Here is a 19,051-nt window from a genome sequence, read left to right as displayed (position 1 = left end):
TCCCGCAGACAATTCCCTCTGCTCCATCCCCACCCATGCAGCAGAGCCCATCGCCCCCCACCCAAGGCCCCACAAGCGGAGGCTCCGCTCGGAAGGACCTCTTCCATCTCCCACGTCGAGCTTTAATGAGCGCGGCCCCAAAAGCGCCCCGAAAGCAAGAAATGGGGGGGGCCCGGATTAAAAAAATACTCTTTTTAAACCCCATCGACTCTTAAAAATAGACAAGAATCAGCTTAAAATCCAACCACCCCCCCCCCCCCTCTCCCCAGCATCCCGACGCGGCGCCGGCATCGCCATCGGCATCGGCGCCCTTCCGGCCGTTAAGGCAACGTTTCCATCGTCCCAAAGGCCGCGGTGCAATCCCCCTCGCTCCCCGTTTGCCCTTGCTGGAGGCTCTCCCGTGGGTCGGGCAGTTTGGCCGCGGCGCCGTTGGTTTGGGAGCAGCCGTGGGTCACGGTGGGCGCCTTGCTCTTGGCGTGGTGGTTGTAGACTTTGTACTTGAGGAGGAGGATGAAGATGAAGACGAGCACCGAGGCCACGATGATGCCGCCGATGACGATGATCATGGTGCCGCCCAGGAACTGCGCGTGGAGCGAGCGGCACCGCTTGTACTCCTCTTGGGTGGTGAACCGCACGCACCCAACGGTCCGCGTGGCCGTCAACGCCGTCAAGCCGTCGTCGTAGACGGCCAAGACGCAGAGGTCGTACTCGCGCCCTGCAACCAGATCAGCCAAGAAGAAGGATTTGCTGGCGGCCGGGATCATCCTGCAGGGGAAGAAGGAGCGGGATGAGCCGCGGAGGTCCCGGTGACGGGAGAGCAAAGGGCAATGGGTTCCCCCTTCGCTATCCCGTGGCGCGATGGGTTGGCGGCGGTAGGGTTGGCACCCAACCGTTGGGCGTGGGGAGGCGGGGAGGGGAAGGGGTGGCAGCGGTAAGGGCTGGGGGAGAAGGGCGTAGGGGGAGGTATGTGGGGATGGGTGTGTAGAGGGGTGGGTATATAGGGGTAGGTATATGGGGATTGATATATAAGTATATATAGGAATAGATATATAGGAATGGATATGTAAGTGTATATAGGAATAGATACATAGGAATGGATATATAAGTATATATAGGAATAGATACATAGGAATGGATATATAAGTATATATAGGAATAGATATATAGGAATGGATATGTAAGTGTATATAGGAATAGATATATAGGAATGGATATGTAAGTATATATAGGAATAGATATATAGGAATGGATATGTAAGTGTATATAGGAATAGATATATAGGAATGGATATGTAAGTATATATAGGAATGGATATATAAGTATATATAGGAATGGATATATAAGTATATATAGGAATAGATATATAGGAATGGATATATAAGTATATATAGGAATATATAGGATATATGTAAGTATATATATATATATAGGAATGGATATGTATATATATAGGAATGGATATATAAGTATATATATAGGAATAGATATATAGGAATGGATATATAGGAATGGATATATATATATAGGAATATATATATAGGAATGGATATGTAAGTATATATAGGAATAGATATATAGGAATGGATATATAAGTATATATAGGAATGGATATGAATATATATAGGAATGGATATATATAAGTATATATAGGAATATATATAGGAATGGATATATAGGAATAGATATATAGGATATATATAAGTATATATAGTATATATAGGAATGGATATATAAGTATATATAGGAATAGATATATAGATATATAAGTATATATAGGAATAGATATATAGGAATGGATATGTAAGTATATATAGGAATAGATATATATAGGAATGGATATGTAAGTATATATAGGAATATATATAGGAATGGATATATAAGTATATATAGGAATAGATATATAGGAATGGATATATAAGTATATATAGGAATAGATATATAGGAATGGATATGTAAGTATATATAGGAATAGATATATAGGAATGGATATGTAAGTATATATAGGAATAGATATATAGGAATGGATATGTAAGTGTATATAGGAATAGATATATAGGAATGGATATGTAAGTATATATAGGAATAGATATATAGGAATGGATATGTAAGTATATATAGGAATGGATATGTAAGTATATATAGGAATAGATATATAGGATATATAAGTATATATAGGAATAGATATATAGGAATGGATATATAAGTATATATAGGAATAGATATATAGGAATGGATATGTAAGTATATATAGGAATAGTTATATAGAAATGGATATATAAGTATATATAGGAATAGATATATAGGAATATATATAAGTATATCTAGGAATAGATATATAGGAATGATATATAAGTATATATAGGAATATATATAGGAATGGATATATAAGTATATATAGGAATAGATATATAGGAATGGATATGTAAGTATATATAGGAATAGATATATAGGAATGGATATGTAAGTATATATAGGAATAGATATATAGGAATGGATATGTAAGTATATATAGGAATAGATATATAGGAATGGATATGTAAGTATATATAGGAATAGATATACAGGAATAGATATACAAGAGTATAAGTATATATGGGAATGGATACATAGGAATATATATACAGGAATAGATATATGGGAATATATAAAGGTATATATAGGAATGGATATAGAGGAATATATATACAGGAATAGATATATAGGAATAGATATAGGGGAATGGATATTGGTGACTCTCTATAGGTATATATAGGAATGGATATAGGGGAATAGATATAGAGGAATGGATATAGAGGAATGGATATAGGTGACTCTCTATGTAGGCATATAGAGGAATGGATATAGAGGAATGGATATGGGTGACTCTCTATGTAGGTATATAGAGGAATGGATATAGAGGAATGGATATAGGTGACTATAGGTATATAGAGGAATGGATATAGAGGAATGGATATAGGTGACTATAGGTATATAGAGGAATGGATATAGAGGAATGGATATAGGTGACTCTCCATGTAGGTATATATACAATCACTGCCCCCCATTCCCTCCTTGTTGGATGGGCGCAGGAGGCAACCACTGCCCCCCATTCCCTCCTATACGGGTCCTGCTTGCAAGGCAGCTGTGGTTGGGCCGAGGATGCCTCACGAGAGCCTTCCTCCCAGCGCCCCAAAGGCACGAGCAGGGTTTACCTGTACACGAGGATGTCGTCGGACGAGCTGTTGTACTGGATCTGGTACATCCGCATGCCAGGGAGGTGATGCTGGGAAGGCCACTGGATGAGAGCGGAGGAGGAAGTCAACTCCATGACCACCACCCCTTTGTCCTGCGGAGCCTTCGTTTCGTTGGGAAAGCTCGACTTGGCCGAGATGAGGATGTCCGAGGCGCCGGGCTCCGCATCCTTCTCGCAGTTGGTGCTGTTGGCCAGGTTGGCGTACGGGCTCACCAGGAGCTCGACCGGCGCCGTCGACTCGCCGGCGGCGTTGGACGCGATGCAGGTAAAGGTGCCTTTGTCCCCTAGGGAAGCGAGCAGGATATCCAAGGTGCCGTTCTCGTAGGAGATAGTCCTGGATGTGTTCGAGACCAGCTTCCCATCGGGAGCGATCCACCGGACGTAGGGATCGGGATCGCCGACGGCTTTGCACTTCAAGGAGATGCTTTGGCCTTCGGTTGCCGCCAGCTTGGGGGTGCGGTGGGTGATCATGGGGGGCTCGCACACAAACTCCTCCTCTTTGATGGACCAGAAGTACTTGCCCATGAGCTCCGGCGGCGAGGCGCAGGTCTCCAGGTCGTCCTCCCTGGTGAGGCGCCTCAACCACACGAGCTCGCAGTTGCAATGCAACGGGTTCCCCCCGAAGCTGAGCACCAGCGACGACAACGGCGAGCCCTTGGATTTGGTGTACACAGGTATCCTGGAAAACAAGGGGTCCGGAGGGATCTTCTTCAGCTTGTTGGAGGTCATGTCCAGGCGGGCGAGCTTGTGCAGGTTGGAGAAGATCCCTTCGGGCACGGCCTCGATGAGGTTGTGGTCCAAGCTGATGGTGTTGACGTTGGAGAGCTTGGCGACGGTCTCCCACGGGACGTGGACGAGGTTGTTGTAGGACAGGTCCAGGTCTTCGATGGTCTCGATGAAGTCGTCCAAGGAGCCGGGGGAGATGGAGCTCAGTTGGTTGTTGCTGAGGATTAAGTGCCGGAGGTTGATCAAGCCTTTGAAGTGGTCTTCGTCGATGCGCGTCAAGCGGTTGCTGTCCAAGTGCAAGGCGTGGAGGCCCTTGAGATCGAAGAAGGCGTAAGGCATGATCTGACTGATGGTGTTCCTGGAGAGCGTGAGGTGGATGAGGTTGGTCATGTTGGCAAAGTCCTTCCTCCGCAGCGTGGTGATGAAGTTGTCCATGAGGCGCAGCTCCGCCGTGCGCCGGTCGATGCTGGGCGGCACGAAGAGGAGCCCCGTCTTGGTGCACAGGATGGTGAAGGATGGGGAGAGGTTTTGGCACATGCAGCGCTTGGGACACATCATGGCCTTCACGGCGGTGCTAACAACCAGCAGGGAGACGACCAGCCTTTCCATCGTAAGCTGCGCAACAGACCTGGGGCGGGAGGAAGGAGAAATGCGCGTAAAGAGAGGGGGAAGGAGGAGAAATGCATGGAAAGAGAGGGGAAAGAAGGAGAAATGCATGGAAATAGAGTGAAAAGAAGGAGAAATGCATGGAAATATAGAGGGGGAAATAGGTGAAAAGAAGAGAAATGCATGGAAATAGAGGGGAAAGAAGGAGGAGAAATGCATGGAAATAGAGGGGAAAGGAGGAGAAATGCATGGAAATAGAGGGGAAAGAAGGAGAAATGCATGGAAATAGAGGGGAAAGAAGGAGAAATGCATGGAAATAGAGGGGAAAGAAGGAGAAATGCATGGAAAGAGAGGGGAAAGGAGGAAATAGAGGGGAAAGAAGGAGAAATGCATGGAAATAGAGGGGAAAGGAGGAAATAGAGGGGAAAGAAGGAGAAATGCATGGAAATAGAGGGGAAAGAAGGAGAAATGCATGGAAATAGAGGGGAAAGGAGGAGAAATGCATGGAAATAGAGGGGAAAGAAGGAGAAATGCATGGAAATAGAGGGGAAAGGAGGAAATAGAGGGGAAAGAAGGAGAAATGCATGGAAATAGAGGGGAAAGGAGGAGAAATGCGGGAAAATAGAGGGGAAAGGAGGAGAAATGCATGGAAATAGAGGGGAAAGAAGGAGAAATGCATGGAAATAGAGGGGAAAGGAGGAAATAGAGGGGAAAGAAGGAGGAATGCATGGAAATAGAGGGAAAAGGAGGAAATAGAGGGGAAAGAAGGAGAAATGCATGGAAATAGAGGGAAAAGGAGGAAATAGAGGGGAAAGAAGGAGAAATGCATGGAAATAGAGGGGAAAGAAGGAGAAATGCATGGAAATAGAGGGGAAAGGAGGAGGAATGCATGGAAATGAGGGGAAAGAGAAAGAAGGAAAATGCATGGAAATAGAGGGGAAAGAAGGAGAAATGCATGGAAAGAGAGGGGAAAGAAGGAGAAATGCATGGAAATAGAGGGGAAAGGAGGAGAAATGCATGGAAATGGAGGGGAAAAAGGAGAAATGCATGGAAATAGAGGGGAAAGGAGAAATTAGTGTAAATAGAGGGAAAAGAAGGAGAAATGCATGGAAATAGAGGGGAAAGAAGGAGAAATGCATGGAAATAGAGGGGAAAGGAAGAGAAATGCATGGAAATAGAGGGGAAAGGAGGAGGAGTGCATGGAAATAGAGGGGAAAGAAGGAGAAATGCATGGAAAGAGAGGGGAAAGGAGGAAATAGAGGGGAAAGAAGGAGAAATGCATGGAAATAGAGGGGAAAGGAAGAGAAATGCATGGAAATAGAGGGGAAAGGAGGAGGAGTGCATGGAAATAGAGGGGAAAGAAGGAGAAATGCATGGAAAGAGAGGGGAAAGGAGGAAATAGAGGGGAAAGAAGGAGAAATGCATGGAAATAGAGGGGAAAGAAGGAGAAATGCATGGAAATAGAGGGGAAAGGAGGAGGAATGCATGGAAATGGAGGGGAAAGAAGGAGAAATGCATGGAAATAGAGGGGAAAGAAGGAGAAATGCATGGAAATAGAGGGGAAAGAAGGAGAGATGCATGGAAATAGAGGGGAAAGGAGGAGAAATGCATGGAAATGGAGGGGAAAAAGGAGAAATGCATGGAAATAGAGGGGAAAGGAGAAATTAGTGTAAATAGAGGGAAAAGAAGGAGAAATGCATGGAAATAGAGGGGAAAGAAGGAGAAATGCATGGAAATAGAGGGGAAAGGAAGAGAAATGCATGGAAATAGAGGGGAAAGGAGGAGGAGTGCATGGAAATAGAGGGGAAAGAAGGAGAAATGCATGGAAAGAGAGGGGAAAGGAGGAAATAGAGGGGAAAGAAGGAGAAATGCATGGAAATAGAGGGGAAAGAAGGAGAAATGCATGGAAATAGAGGGGAAAGGAGGAGGAATGCATGGAAATGGAGGGGAAAGAAGGAGAAATGCATGGAAATAGAGGGGAAAGAAGGAGAAATGCATGGAAATAGAGGGGAAAGGAGGAGAGATGCATGGAAATAGAGGGGAAAGGAGGAGAAATGCATGGAAATAGAGGGGAAAGGAGGAGAAATGCATGGAAATGGAGGGGAAAAAGGAGAAATGCATTGAAATAGAGGGGAAAGGAGAAATTAGTGTAAATAGAGGGAAAAGAAGGAGAAATGCATGGAAATAGAGGGGAAAGAAGGAGAAATGCATGGAAATAGAGGCCAAAGGAGAAATGAGTGTAAATAGAGGGAAAAGAAGGAGAAATGCACAGAAATAGAGGGAAAAGAAGGAGAAACGCATGGAAATAGGCCTTAGGAATTGGTCTACAGCAACGTTTTCAATGCAAACTGGAACCACCTTCCGAAGACCACGATGGATTTCCCTGCTCATCCCAACTTGGCTGGTTTTAGGGGGAAGAGCTTGGAGTTTGGCTCTGCTCCCCATGACCAGTCCATAGGTCCATAGGTCATGCTGATGCCTCCGAAGGGCAAAGAGGAGGCCAAGAGTTGGTGGAGATGGCCTTGAACGTGCACCAAAGGGGGAAAGAAAAGACCCAAGCCCCTTGAGCTTCGCTTCAACCTTGGCCAATGGAGGATTCCGAGGTGTTTGTGGGAGGACGACACAAGAATCGAGCCGCAAAAAGGCCATAAAAACCCCCAAAACGTCAAAAATCCCCCTTGGAAGTGAAATATTTTCTATTACAGGTTATCTCAATAGGTAAAACCTGCCCCAAAATGATGCTTTCAAGGCTCCTCTTTGCCCCACGAAGGCCTGGACCCCTGGGAGAGCTCGTTTCTCTCTATGACAGTGAATTGCACTGATTGCAGCTGAGAATGAAGAGCTGGGGGTGGTGGGATTCGGGTTGGGGGGGGGGGTTTGCAGCCTTCCCACACAGGCAAGGCAGATGGACGGGCATTTGGCAGCCTTCAACAGAGAGTCTATAATGGTGCGAGCATCTGCTATGGGGGAGACAAAGCCCTGCCCCCCGAAAGCACCTTGTGGGGGGGAAACGCTCCCGATCCCATGGGGAAGGAGAGCAAAGGGATGGAAAAGTGGGGATGGAAAGGGCAGGGAGATGGGTTGTGCCCTGCCAATGGGATGAAGGCAGGGGTGGGGTCCTGCAACAGCATCCGAAACCAGAAGGGGAGGGGGAAATGATATCTCTATATATAAAATTATAACAAATAGAATAATAAATGCATATAATGATAAGAAATCTGATAATATGTAATTATAATAAATTGATGATAAATATATAATTATGATAAATAGATTATATATTATAAATTATATATATTATAAATAGATTATAAATTATTAGAATCAATAATAAAGATAATTATACTAAATATAATGATAAATATATAATTATAATAGATATATAATTATCATAGATATATAATTATCATAGATATGTAATTATAATAAGTGTAATAATAAATGTATGATATATGATGCTCATCCAATGGGATGCTGAGCGAGCAAGTAACCCGTGCCAAGGGGCTGAGCCCCATGAGCCCACAGCACAGGGGAACCAGGGCCACTGGGGCTTGTTCTGCTGGGTATCTGCAGTACAAACCCCCCCTCAGCTCCCAAATCGCTGCTTTCCCACCTGGAAAGCCGAATCCGATGGGATGAGAGTGGCGAGGGCTCCTTAAGGGCCCTTTAGTCCTGCTGCCCCCATAGAAATGATTCCATCACCTCGGGATGTGGGAATGAAACCCTTCAAATGAATCCTTCTGGTAGGGGAAACGGCATCGGGTAGAGCTCAATCCCCTCCATCCTTTCCCTTCCCCCAGCTCCAACCATGACCAATGGGAGCCTTGAGCATCCCGAGCATCCCCTGTATCCCGTGGTACCCAAAGGAGGGTGGCGAAGCCGAGGTCTATTCCAAGCCCACTGGGATGAGCGCTGGGGTGGCCAGGGGTGAGAGGAGTGCATGGATTTGGGGAGCATCATCAACCTGGCATTGCTTTGGATGAAGCCGAGGCCAAATCCGTGCGTCATCTGAGCATCGCAGCCCTCCAAAGGCTCTGAAGAGGTTGGGAAGCAGCGCATCCGAGGCAGAGGATGGATGAGGATGGTGAAGGGCTCGCAGCATTCCCTATGGCATTCGTGGAGCATCCTATGGGATAACCTTCCCAGCCAGATGGACACCCAGCAAAGCCATGGGGGCACCTTCAGTTCCATCCCCACTCCAACACTTGGCTGGGGGTGGATGAGCAATCCATCCCAGGCTGGGTTGGGTTGGAAGAGACCTTCAGGATGATCCCGGTCCAATTCCCAGTGCCCCGTTCCTAACAAGGACACCCCATTGCCTTTGCAGGAGCCACTGGACCTCCTTGGGGGTTATTCCAACTGCGTTGAATGCTTGTCTGACCATTTCCCACCCCAAATTCCTGGTGCATCAACCCATCGAGGCCTTCATTCCCCTCTTCTCCTTCAAATCCCATTCACTTCCTGTTCCTGCTTCTGCATGAATTCAGTCGTTCCCAAACCACCATGTAACGGCAGCGTGCTTCCATAAGGGATCACGCACGCACCTAAAGGCATCCCATAGAGCAGGAGCTGGATGAGGCGCCCCAGCTGACAGACAGCCATTCCCATTTTTATATATATAAATGATATGTGTCATTATATATACTATAATAATATATAATTATATGTATAAATGGTATATACTATTATATAGTATAATAATATATAACTTCATATATATAAATGGTAGATATATTATACATTGTAATAATATATAAATGATATGTATTATTATATATACTATAATAATATATAATTATATGTATAAATGGTATATACTATTATATAGTATAATAATATATAACTTCATATATATAAATGGTAGATATATTATATATTATAATAATATATAAATGATATGTATTATTATATATACTATAATAATATATAATTATATATATAAATGGTGTATACTATTATATATAATAATAATATATAATTTCATATATATAAATGGTTGCTATTATATATTATAATAATATATAAATGATATGCATTATTATATATATTGTAATAATATATAATTATATACATAAATGGTATATACTATATATATAAATGGTATATACTATTATATATTATAGTAATATATAATTCCATATATAAAAATGGTAGATGTAATAATATTACATTATAATAATATACAATTATATAAAAAGATATTATATTATGCATTTTAATAATATATAACTACATATATAAATGGTATATATTATTATGTTATATATATTATAATCATCTCTAATTACCATTAACTCCTCTATTTCCTCTCTCATTCCCAGGATGCTCAGACACACAAAGGAACCACGCTAAAGGCATCACCTCTTGCTCCCCCTCAAGAACCCACCCTGGGCTCAACTCCTGCCCCATCAGCCCCACCAACACCAATGGAAACACACTGGAAACGGTTGAAAACGGGGAAAACGCAGCAAAAAGCATCCTTTATCCCTCCCACGTGGAACAGGGGGGGTTGCTGATGCAAACTCGACCCATCCAGCGCCAACACACAGTCAAGCTTTGACTCCTAAGGCTTTGACAGACCCTCTTTGGGAGGAGGATGCTCTGAATGGGTGTTTTATAGGCAGGGCTTGTAACCCCCTTTACACACAGCCAAAGAGAAAGGAGAACATGGAGCGATAATGACTATCATACACCTTAAATGATGCGTTAAATACCAGGAACGGGGCATTCCCCTCCTCTTGTCCAAGGCTTAAAGAGGTAGGAAAGGCACCAGGACGAACACCAATAGCTCCTGATGAAGTGTAAATGGGAATGGGAAGGATTCTATTCCAGTGAGTGATAAAGGGACGCTGAGATTTACTCTACAATGGCCCCACCACAGTGCTGCAAGTGGGGTCTCACCAGGGTGGTTTTATGCTGCTAATAGTAGTCCCTCATTGCTGGTTCTCATAGATGGTCCCCATAGACCTCATAGATGGTCCTCATGGACCTCATAGATGGTCCCCATAGACCTCATAGATGGTTCTCATAGATGGTCCCCATAGACCTCATAGATGGTTCTCACAGATGGACCCCATAGACCTCATAGATGGCCCTTATAGACCTCATAGATGGTCCCCATAGACCCCATAGGTGGTCCCCATCGATGGTCCCCATAGACCTCATAGATGGTCCTCATAGATGGTCCCCATAGACCTCTTAGATGGCCCTTATAGACCTCATAGATGGACCCCATAGACCTCATAGATGGACCCCATAGACCTCATAGATGGCCCTTATAGACCTCATAGATGGACCCCATAGACCTCATAGATGGCCCTTATAGGCCTCATAAATGGTCCCCATAGACCTCATAGATGGCCCTTATAGACCTCATAGATGGTCCCAAAGACCTCATAGATGGTCCCAAAGACCTCATAGATGGCCCTTATAGACCTCATAGATGGCCGTTATAGACCTCATAGATGGCCGTTATAGACCTCATAGATGGCCCTTATAGACCTCATAGGTGGCCCTTATAGACCTCCTAGATGGACCCCATAGACCTCATAGATGGCCCTTATAGACCTCATAGATGGTCCCCATAGACCTCATAGATGGTCCCCATCTATGGTCCCCATAGACCTCATAGATGGTCCCCATAGACTTCACAGATGGTCCCTCCCTGCTGAGGGACCACCGCACCATTGACCTCCGATCTTCCCTCTCCTCCTCCCATCAACCCCGACCCAAGGAGCCAAATAACCCCCATTTGGCCAGCTCTTCCCCGAAGCACATCCGAGGAGCATCCCAGTTCCTTGCACGTTGGGATGGGGAACAGCACCTCCTGCCCGACCTCGCCTTGATGCTGCTCCGTCAGCCCGGCTCCAGCATTCCCAATGGAGAAATCCAAGCAGCGAGCTGGAAAACATCAACCTCGGGCCCTCGAGTGCAGCTGCATCAGCAGAGGTTGGTGCTATCCTGCTCCATCAGGGCTGCATCACTCGCACAACGGAGCCCAACCTGGGCTTGGCTTTAAGGAGCAGGGACTCCGAAGCTCTTCCTTAAAACACCACCACAAAGGACCCTTCCCAACGGTCACAAAAACCCCAAAACCCCACGTTTGTGCCCCAAAGAAAGACATGGAACCCCGACCCCAAAATCACTGCGTCTTCACAAGAGGGGATGGGGATTAAGGAGCATCTTCCCTGCCCTTCAAACCACAAAGCCAAACCCTAACCCAGATCAGACAAGGGATGCAGGGATCCCCTCTTCACACAGGAGCCGATCTGCATTTGAAAGGCAGAGCATCAAAGGGATCAAGATTCCCACCAGGAATAGCATCCTCCGGGCCCTGTATACGGCTCCCTCTATCCCCATCCTCCTCTGACCCACTCACTGCTTGGGAAGAGCGCTGCAAGTGCATGGACCCACATGGACCTTCTGTGGAAGCAGCACAGCATCCGTGGCATAAAAGCATCTTCCCGATGAAGAGAATGGATGGGACACCCCCCCCCCCCCCCAAAAAAAAAGCAAATCAGAGCATCTCCCTTCCCTGCATCCCCCACTTTTCCACCTATCGTGGCCATGGATTTCAATCTGGGCTTGCCAAAGGCATCGGTGCTCCCAGCTCTGCTCATTCCTAGGATGGGGGTCCTCGTTCCTACAAAGTTATCCCATGGGAATGAGCTGCTAGGAAACCATCCCTAAAAGAGGCTTAATACCTGCAGGTATTAAGGCTTTGCCAAGCCTTTTTCTCTGTTTCCATCCCTTTTCCCCCCTGATTTCAAGTCATTCGGGGCTAGGCAGAGGGGCAGGAAAGGACCAAACCCCATGCATCGGATGCTCCTGACCTCAGGCATCCTAAGCTCTCCCTAAAGGAAGCTCTTTTAGGGGTAAAACCTGCCATAAAGGCAAACTGCCATAACCCCCGGATTCCATCGATCCGCCACGGGAATCCCGACCCAATAATCCCCATTCCCATGCAAATACCCCTTGGAAACACAAAGGAACCCGTGTCCATCCGCATGCAGCCCCAGGGCATGAGGGCATTGGGGAGCTGGGATTTCTAAGGAAGCATTGACCCTTAGGAAGAGAGAAGGAATAAAAAGCTTTACCATTTAGGTGCTGCTTGGTGCTCTGGCATCTCAACTTGAGAAGAAAAGACCCATAAATCCAACCTCTGCCCCAAATTCACCTGAAATCAGCCTCTTTCAGCCCCCCCAAATCGTTCTTTTACTTAAAAACACCCCAAAACCACCCAAGCCAAAACACCCCCCAACCATCTGAACCTACGAACGCCCACTGAGGGGTTAATAGAGAAGAGAGGATGCTAACACTAAGTAGGACAAATAGAGACAACGCTGATGATGCCCTGATTTAATGCATCGTGTTTCATCCCAGGCAGGGGAGAAATGTGCCAACACAGCACAACTGGGAGCTCTATAATCACCTCGGTGTCGGGTAGGGCTGCTGATGGCATCAGTAGGATTTGGGGGTGCTCTCAGGTCTGTGGCTTCAGGCATAGAAATGGCTGTGAAAAGGGGGGGGGGGAGGCAAATCTGGCTGGTTTCTAAGTGCTAAGAGGCTCCATTGACATCTGAAGGCTCGTTGGAAAGCACAAGTCCAAACCTAACCCTCTTATCCTCCCGTACGCGGTCATGGGATAAGAGGAGCGAGCGATGCTCTTCGATGTTACCCATTGGCTTCGCGCCGTAGATATTGAGGGCCAAAACCCATTTGCAACCCATTTCTGGCACCAATCCTGAGGTTTCCATGGAGCAAAAGCCCTTCAGAAAGCCCCTGTGAGCTCCCCACAGCGTTACGGGCTACAAAAAGAAGCAACTTTGGGTGGTTGGAAGAGGCTTCCTCAAGAGAGCATCCCCTTCGAGAGCACGTTCCATAACCACTGCTCAGCTTCCCCACCTCCGTTGTCAGCTTTCGAAGCATTAAATGCAATGGAGATGATGTTGCCCTGAGCACCCTTGACTAATGACACAGAATTGGCCCTGAGAAGCCATCAGGGGGGACAAGAACGCTGTTCGCGTTTCGGCGTGGAAGGAGACCCTATGGAGGGCACGCTCCAATGGAGGCAATAAGCAGAGGTTTAACCAAAGCTCTCATGATTGTGTTGAAAATAGAAGGCAAAAAAGGGTCAAAATCAGGTGGTTTTGAGCCATGGGATGGCTCTCGGCCCAACGGCATGGCTATTTCCCACTCGATGAGGACGTCATCCATGGCACCGCGCTCCGTTCCAGCTGGGAACAAGGAGCGAGGCCATGCCTTGAGGCTCTTGGGGTGGGAGGAGAAGGAAACAGGCCCCATTCGAGCAACAAGAGCAGGGAATAAAGCAGGTTGGGGATGACCTTCCATTGAGTCCAACCGAGTCCGTCGCTCAACCGCGTCGCGGAGGACATCGCCGGCACGGCGTCTGGGGACATTGTGGTGCTTTAAACCCATCGAGAGAAGGAAATGGGTGTTGGTTCAGCCCCACTTCTCTCCCATAGCCTACAAACCCTTGAGGGAGGGAGCCCTGGGGACATCGGGTTGAGTTCATGGTCATGAGCTCTTGTCCACGCTTGGCTTGCGCTCCAAAAGCAGCGTTTCCCATCATTATCGATCAGGCAGGAATACAAGGGCCTCCAAAAGCAATGTTTCCCATCATTATCGATTAGGAATACCAAAGCCCAACACAGAGCACAGGTTTTAACCTGTTTCGTGCCATAAATCCATAGGGATTGCAATGGGAGCTCCAAAGCACACCGGGTCTAACCCCCCGATCTCCGTGGCTTCGGTCACGACCTAAAAGGGATGAGCAAAGGCCAAAGTGCTTTCAAAGCCACTGAAATGAGGGGAAATGCCCCTTGTGAGCATAAAGATGGCTTGGGAAGGTGATTGAAGTAGGCCAGCAGCACAAAGAGAGACTTCAGCATGAGCATGGAAGGTCTTCTTCCAATAGGGAAGGTAGGCTGCACCTCCAGCCCCACCATGGAAAGTCTTCTTCCAATAGGAAAGACAGGCTGCACCTCCAGCCCCACCTTATATTTATATATATATCCATTATATTATTATATATAATTATATATATCCATCATATTATAATTATCTACATATCCATCACATTATATAAAATTATGTATATTACATTACATTATTAATAATTACATATTATATATCCATATATAATTATGTATGTTAGCTATCCATATATAATTATATGTTAGACATCCATATGTAATTATATATATTAGATATCCATACATAATTGTACATATTAGATATCCATATATAATTATATATATTAGACATCCATATGTAATTATATATATTAGGTATCCATACATAATTGTACATATTAGATATCCATATATAATTATATATATATATTAGCTATCCATATATAATTATACATATTAGCCATCCATATATAATTATATATATTAGCTACCATATATAATTATATATATTAGACATCCATATATAATTATATATATTAGCTATCCATATATAATTATGTATGCTATATATCCATTTATAATTCTATATATTAGTTATCCATATATAATTCTATGTATTAGCTATCCATATATAATTATATAAGTTATATATCCATATATAATGATATATGTTAGAACCCCCTTCCATAAAGCCAGAGCAGACCCCCCATCACCCCTGTGCTATGATCCAGAGCTGCCCCCCAGCCCCTGTGAAGAGGAAGGCACCCATTCCCCCCCCAGCCCTCCTCTTCCTCTTGCTTGCCCACCATGGGTGCTTGAAGCCAAGCTGAACCAGAGCCTGGCTGAGGTTTCCTCCTCAATGGTTGTGATTCCCATCCCAAACCGGGCTCCCAGCGCTCATCCCAGATGAATCCGCTTCCAAACCCCAAAGCGCATCCATGTGGGAGCCGATCCCACCTCGCCTTAGACAGCAAGGGGGAGAAAAGCAGGGATGAAGCCTGGGTTAGGGTTAGGGATAGGGTTAAGGATAGGGATAGGGATAGGGTTAGGGTTAGGGTTAAGGATGGTGATAGGGATAGGGTTAGGGTCAGGGTTAGGGTTAGGGTTAAGGATAGGGAGAGGGATAGGGTTAGGGTCAGGGTTAGGGTTAGGGTTAGTGATAGGGATAGGGTTAGGGTTAGGGATAGGGTTAGGGTTAGGGTTAGGGTTAGGGTTAGGGTTAGGGTTAGGGTTAGGGTAAGGGTTAGTGATAGGGATAGATTTAGGGTTAGGTTTAGGTATACGGTTAGGTTTAGTGTTAGAGTTAGGGTTAGGGATAGGGTTTAGGGTTAGGGATAGGGTTAGGTTTAGGGGTAGGGGTAGATATAGGATTAGGGTTAGGCTTAGGGATAGGTTGAGTTAAATATAGGAGTGGAAACTGCTCTGAACTGTCTGAGAATGAGCACTGGGAATGAAGATGAGAATGGGACAAAGGAAGGCCTCCCAAATCCTCTTTTTTGGTACCCCAGGAATCGCGCCCTCCAATAGAGACAATAGGCCCAAATTTAACCAAACCTGCCCACTTTTAGTCTTTAAAAGCCTGCCTGAAACCAATTGGGTGGCCCAGATCATCCCTAAGGGTATCAGTCACCCAACTGTGCAGGATTGCCCTCAGCACACATAGGACAGGGCTCCGGGATCCTCGATATCCAGCTGGAAGGGCCATTGTTATCCATTAGAAGTGAACAGGCACTGATTCCGGAGCTGCTCTGCTCCATAGGGAATTCCTGTTCCTTTGGGGCTCAGGGTTGTCCCTTTGCCCACCTAGAACAGGGTTGAGAGTGGGGCAGAGGAGGGGAAACAACACCAAAGGTGTTTTAAAGAGAAGTGAACCAGTGCAGCTCCTCTCTGGAGAGGACAGGGAGCAGAGAATTCCCTGTATGGGATCCATAGGGAGGTTTCCTCTGTTACAGGAGGAATAAAGCTGATTTATGGCTCCTTTTTGCTCCATTTTCCAAAGTTAAAGGAGAAATCTCTGCCCTGAACCGAGAACTCCGATGGTCATGGTTGAAATGAAGGGATGGGGATTATATATATGATATTATTAATAACATCACTATATATATAATAATATATTATTATATTATTATATTATTTTGTTCTATTATTATATACATAATAATAATAATATATATAATACTATTATTATATATAATAGTATTATATATAAAATAGCATTTGATATATCTAATAGTATATATATCATTATATATATACACAGTCATTTAATACCTACTGGGGATTATATATATAATATTATTAATAATATTACTACATATAATATTATTGTGTTATTTTATTAATATTTTATTCTAGAATTATTCTATATATCATGATATTATATCTATTCTATATCATTATATTATATGCATAATAAATGATACTATTATTATACATAATAGCATTATATATATATCAAATGGCATTATATATATATATAATAGTAGATGCATCATTATACATGCACACAGCCGTTTAATTCCTATTTAATCCAAGGCAATTGCCCGGTCTTCGCTGGCTTCCATCCTCAAGCAGGAGCAATCCATCATCCTGATGGGGCCTGATGGGATGCGAAGCCGTTTCATCCCCTCTCTCCATAGGGAACCCCACTCCCACCTCCCACCACCACCAGCCCTGGTGGGTAGAAGTCCTTGGAAGAGATGGGAATGGCTCCCCGTTGCCTTTCCAAGGCATGGGAATGGGCCGCGCTCATCTCCGGCGCGAACGCACCCGCGTCCTTCTTGGAGCATCCTAAACGCGTTGCTTCTTCCCAACGCAAGGTTCGGGCTTGGCGATGGGTGGCTCTAGGAATGGGGTGGGGGGGGTGATGCCATAATGGGGTCCTTGCTCCCTTACAACGGCCTTGGGTGCCATGGGCCAGCCCATGGGTGGAAGCGGGTGACCTTGAGGTCCTTGGGGAGCATCAGAAGAGGCAGAGGATGGGATCGTCCCTTGGGAAAAGCACGGATCCAGCGCTCAGCAGCCCCGTTCCAGAGCGCACAGCCCCGGAGCCGGGAGCAGGATGGGCCCTCTCGTGGTCAGCGCAAGGTAAGCAAGAAGATGGGAGGGGGGGGAAATGCTGCACTGCCTGCGGCGACGCTGGAGTCACCCCGCTTAGCGACGGGGAAAGGCAGGGGCGAGCCGAAAAACAGCGCTTTTCACCCCAAAATAAGGGGGAAAAGGGGAGCCGAAAACCAGCGCTTTTCACCCCAAAACAAGGGGGAAAAGAGGAGCCGAAAACCAGCGCTTTTCACCCCAAAATAAGGGGGGAAAAGGTGAGCCGAAAAACAGCGCTTTTCACCCCAAAATAAGGGGGAAAGGGGAGCCGAAAAACAGCGCTTTTCACCCCAAAACAAGGGGGAAAGGGGAGCCGAAAACCAGCGCTTTTCACCCCAAAATAAGGGGGGAAAGGGGAGCCGAAAACCAGCGCTTTTCACCCCAAAATAAGGGGGGAAAACGGGCGGGTTTTGGTGAACTGGGGTCATCCGGCGCAAATAAGCTCGGCGCTGAGCACAATCCCACCTGGTTTCTGGTCTTTTAAGGCTAAAGAAGGGGGTTTTAAGCCTACGTGCAAGAGTTTTCAATCACAGCTGCTGAGCGCTAACATAGGTCCATGTGTTGAGCTCTGCTCGGAGACGATGGGGCTCTTGTAGGGCGAGCCCTCCCTTTGCCGAAGCACAGACCCACATCCCAAGGGGTTTCTCCCTGCTCTCCATCCGGCTCCATGGGCTCTGCCATTCCCGTCGTCGGGAATCACCTCCGCCAGCCTCAATGACACAGCCGGTCACCCCCGGCGCTGACTTATAGGCATCGGGCGCCGGCTGCCAGCCTTGCATTGAACCGGGATTGGAAGGGAGCAGGGAATGCTGCCCGCTTCCATAGGGAACGCAAACCGGGATGGAAGCATCCACAAGCACCTCATCACACACGCACACACCCCACGGAGGGATGCTCCTCGCTAGCAACCCCCGTGCCTTGCAAGCATCCATCCCCTGGATCTCCGCAGCATTCCAGCGGCTGGGAAGGGTGGATCCCGGCCTCGGGAAGCGCGCTCCATGGAGCAGGGCGGTGACACTGCAATTTATCACCCTAAGGGCCGGCGGCAGAGAAGCAGCGCTGAAGGGCCCCGGCTCCGCAGGGATGCGATGGGAGGATGGAAGGGGGGGAGAACCGCTTGCTCCCCCCCATCACCCCCTGCCCCATCCCGCACCGCGATGGGGCCGTTAACGGGGACCGGAGCCCCCCCGCTCACCTCTCCCGTTGCGAGCCTACAGGGGCGGCATCACCTCGGCTGAGCCCCCCCCGCCGCCGCCGCCGCCGCCGCCGCCGCCGCCGCCTCCATCGCCGCCGCCGCCGCCGCCGCCTCCTCCTCCCATGGTCGGTAACGGCGGAGCCTCCCGCACCGGCGGAGCCGGGCAGCGCCGCTGCCGCAGGGGCCGCCCCGCCCCGGCTCCGCGCAGCGGCGGCGGAGGAGGAGGAGGAGGAGGAGGAGGAGGAAGAAGAGAGGAGGAGG

The 19,051-nt window shown here is 46.7% G+C and overlaps 1 protein-coding gene across 1 annotated transcript; it reads right to left on the bottom strand.

The window, feature by feature from the left end:
• Positions 1-320: 320 nt before the first annotated feature.
• Positions 321-18,845, bottom strand: LOC130607916 (leucine-rich repeat and fibronectin type III domain-containing protein 1-like protein). The gene is made up of 3 exons (XM_057425431.1): positions 18,791-18,845; positions 3,192-4,586; positions 321-765 (listed from the first exon to the last, which is right to left on the bottom strand). The coding sequence occupies exons 2-3, from the start codon at positions 4,565-4,567 to the stop codon at positions 321-323; spliced, it is 1,821 nt and encodes a 606-aa protein (XP_057281414.1). The 5' UTR covers positions 4,568-4,586; positions 18,791-18,845.
• Between the last annotated feature and the right edge of the window lie 206 nt (positions 18,846-19,051).

This window comes from Pezoporus wallicus, unplaced genomic scaffold, assembly GCF_028554395.1.
Source record: "Pezoporus wallicus isolate ANWC-B61680 ecotype Strahan unplaced genomic scaffold, APGP_CSIRO_Pwel_v1 contig_9471, whole genome shotgun sequence".
Lineage (NCBI taxonomy): Eukaryota > Metazoa > Chordata > Aves > Psittaciformes > Psittacidae > Pezoporus > Pezoporus wallicus.
This window is presented reverse-complemented; position numbering and strand designations above follow the sequence as displayed.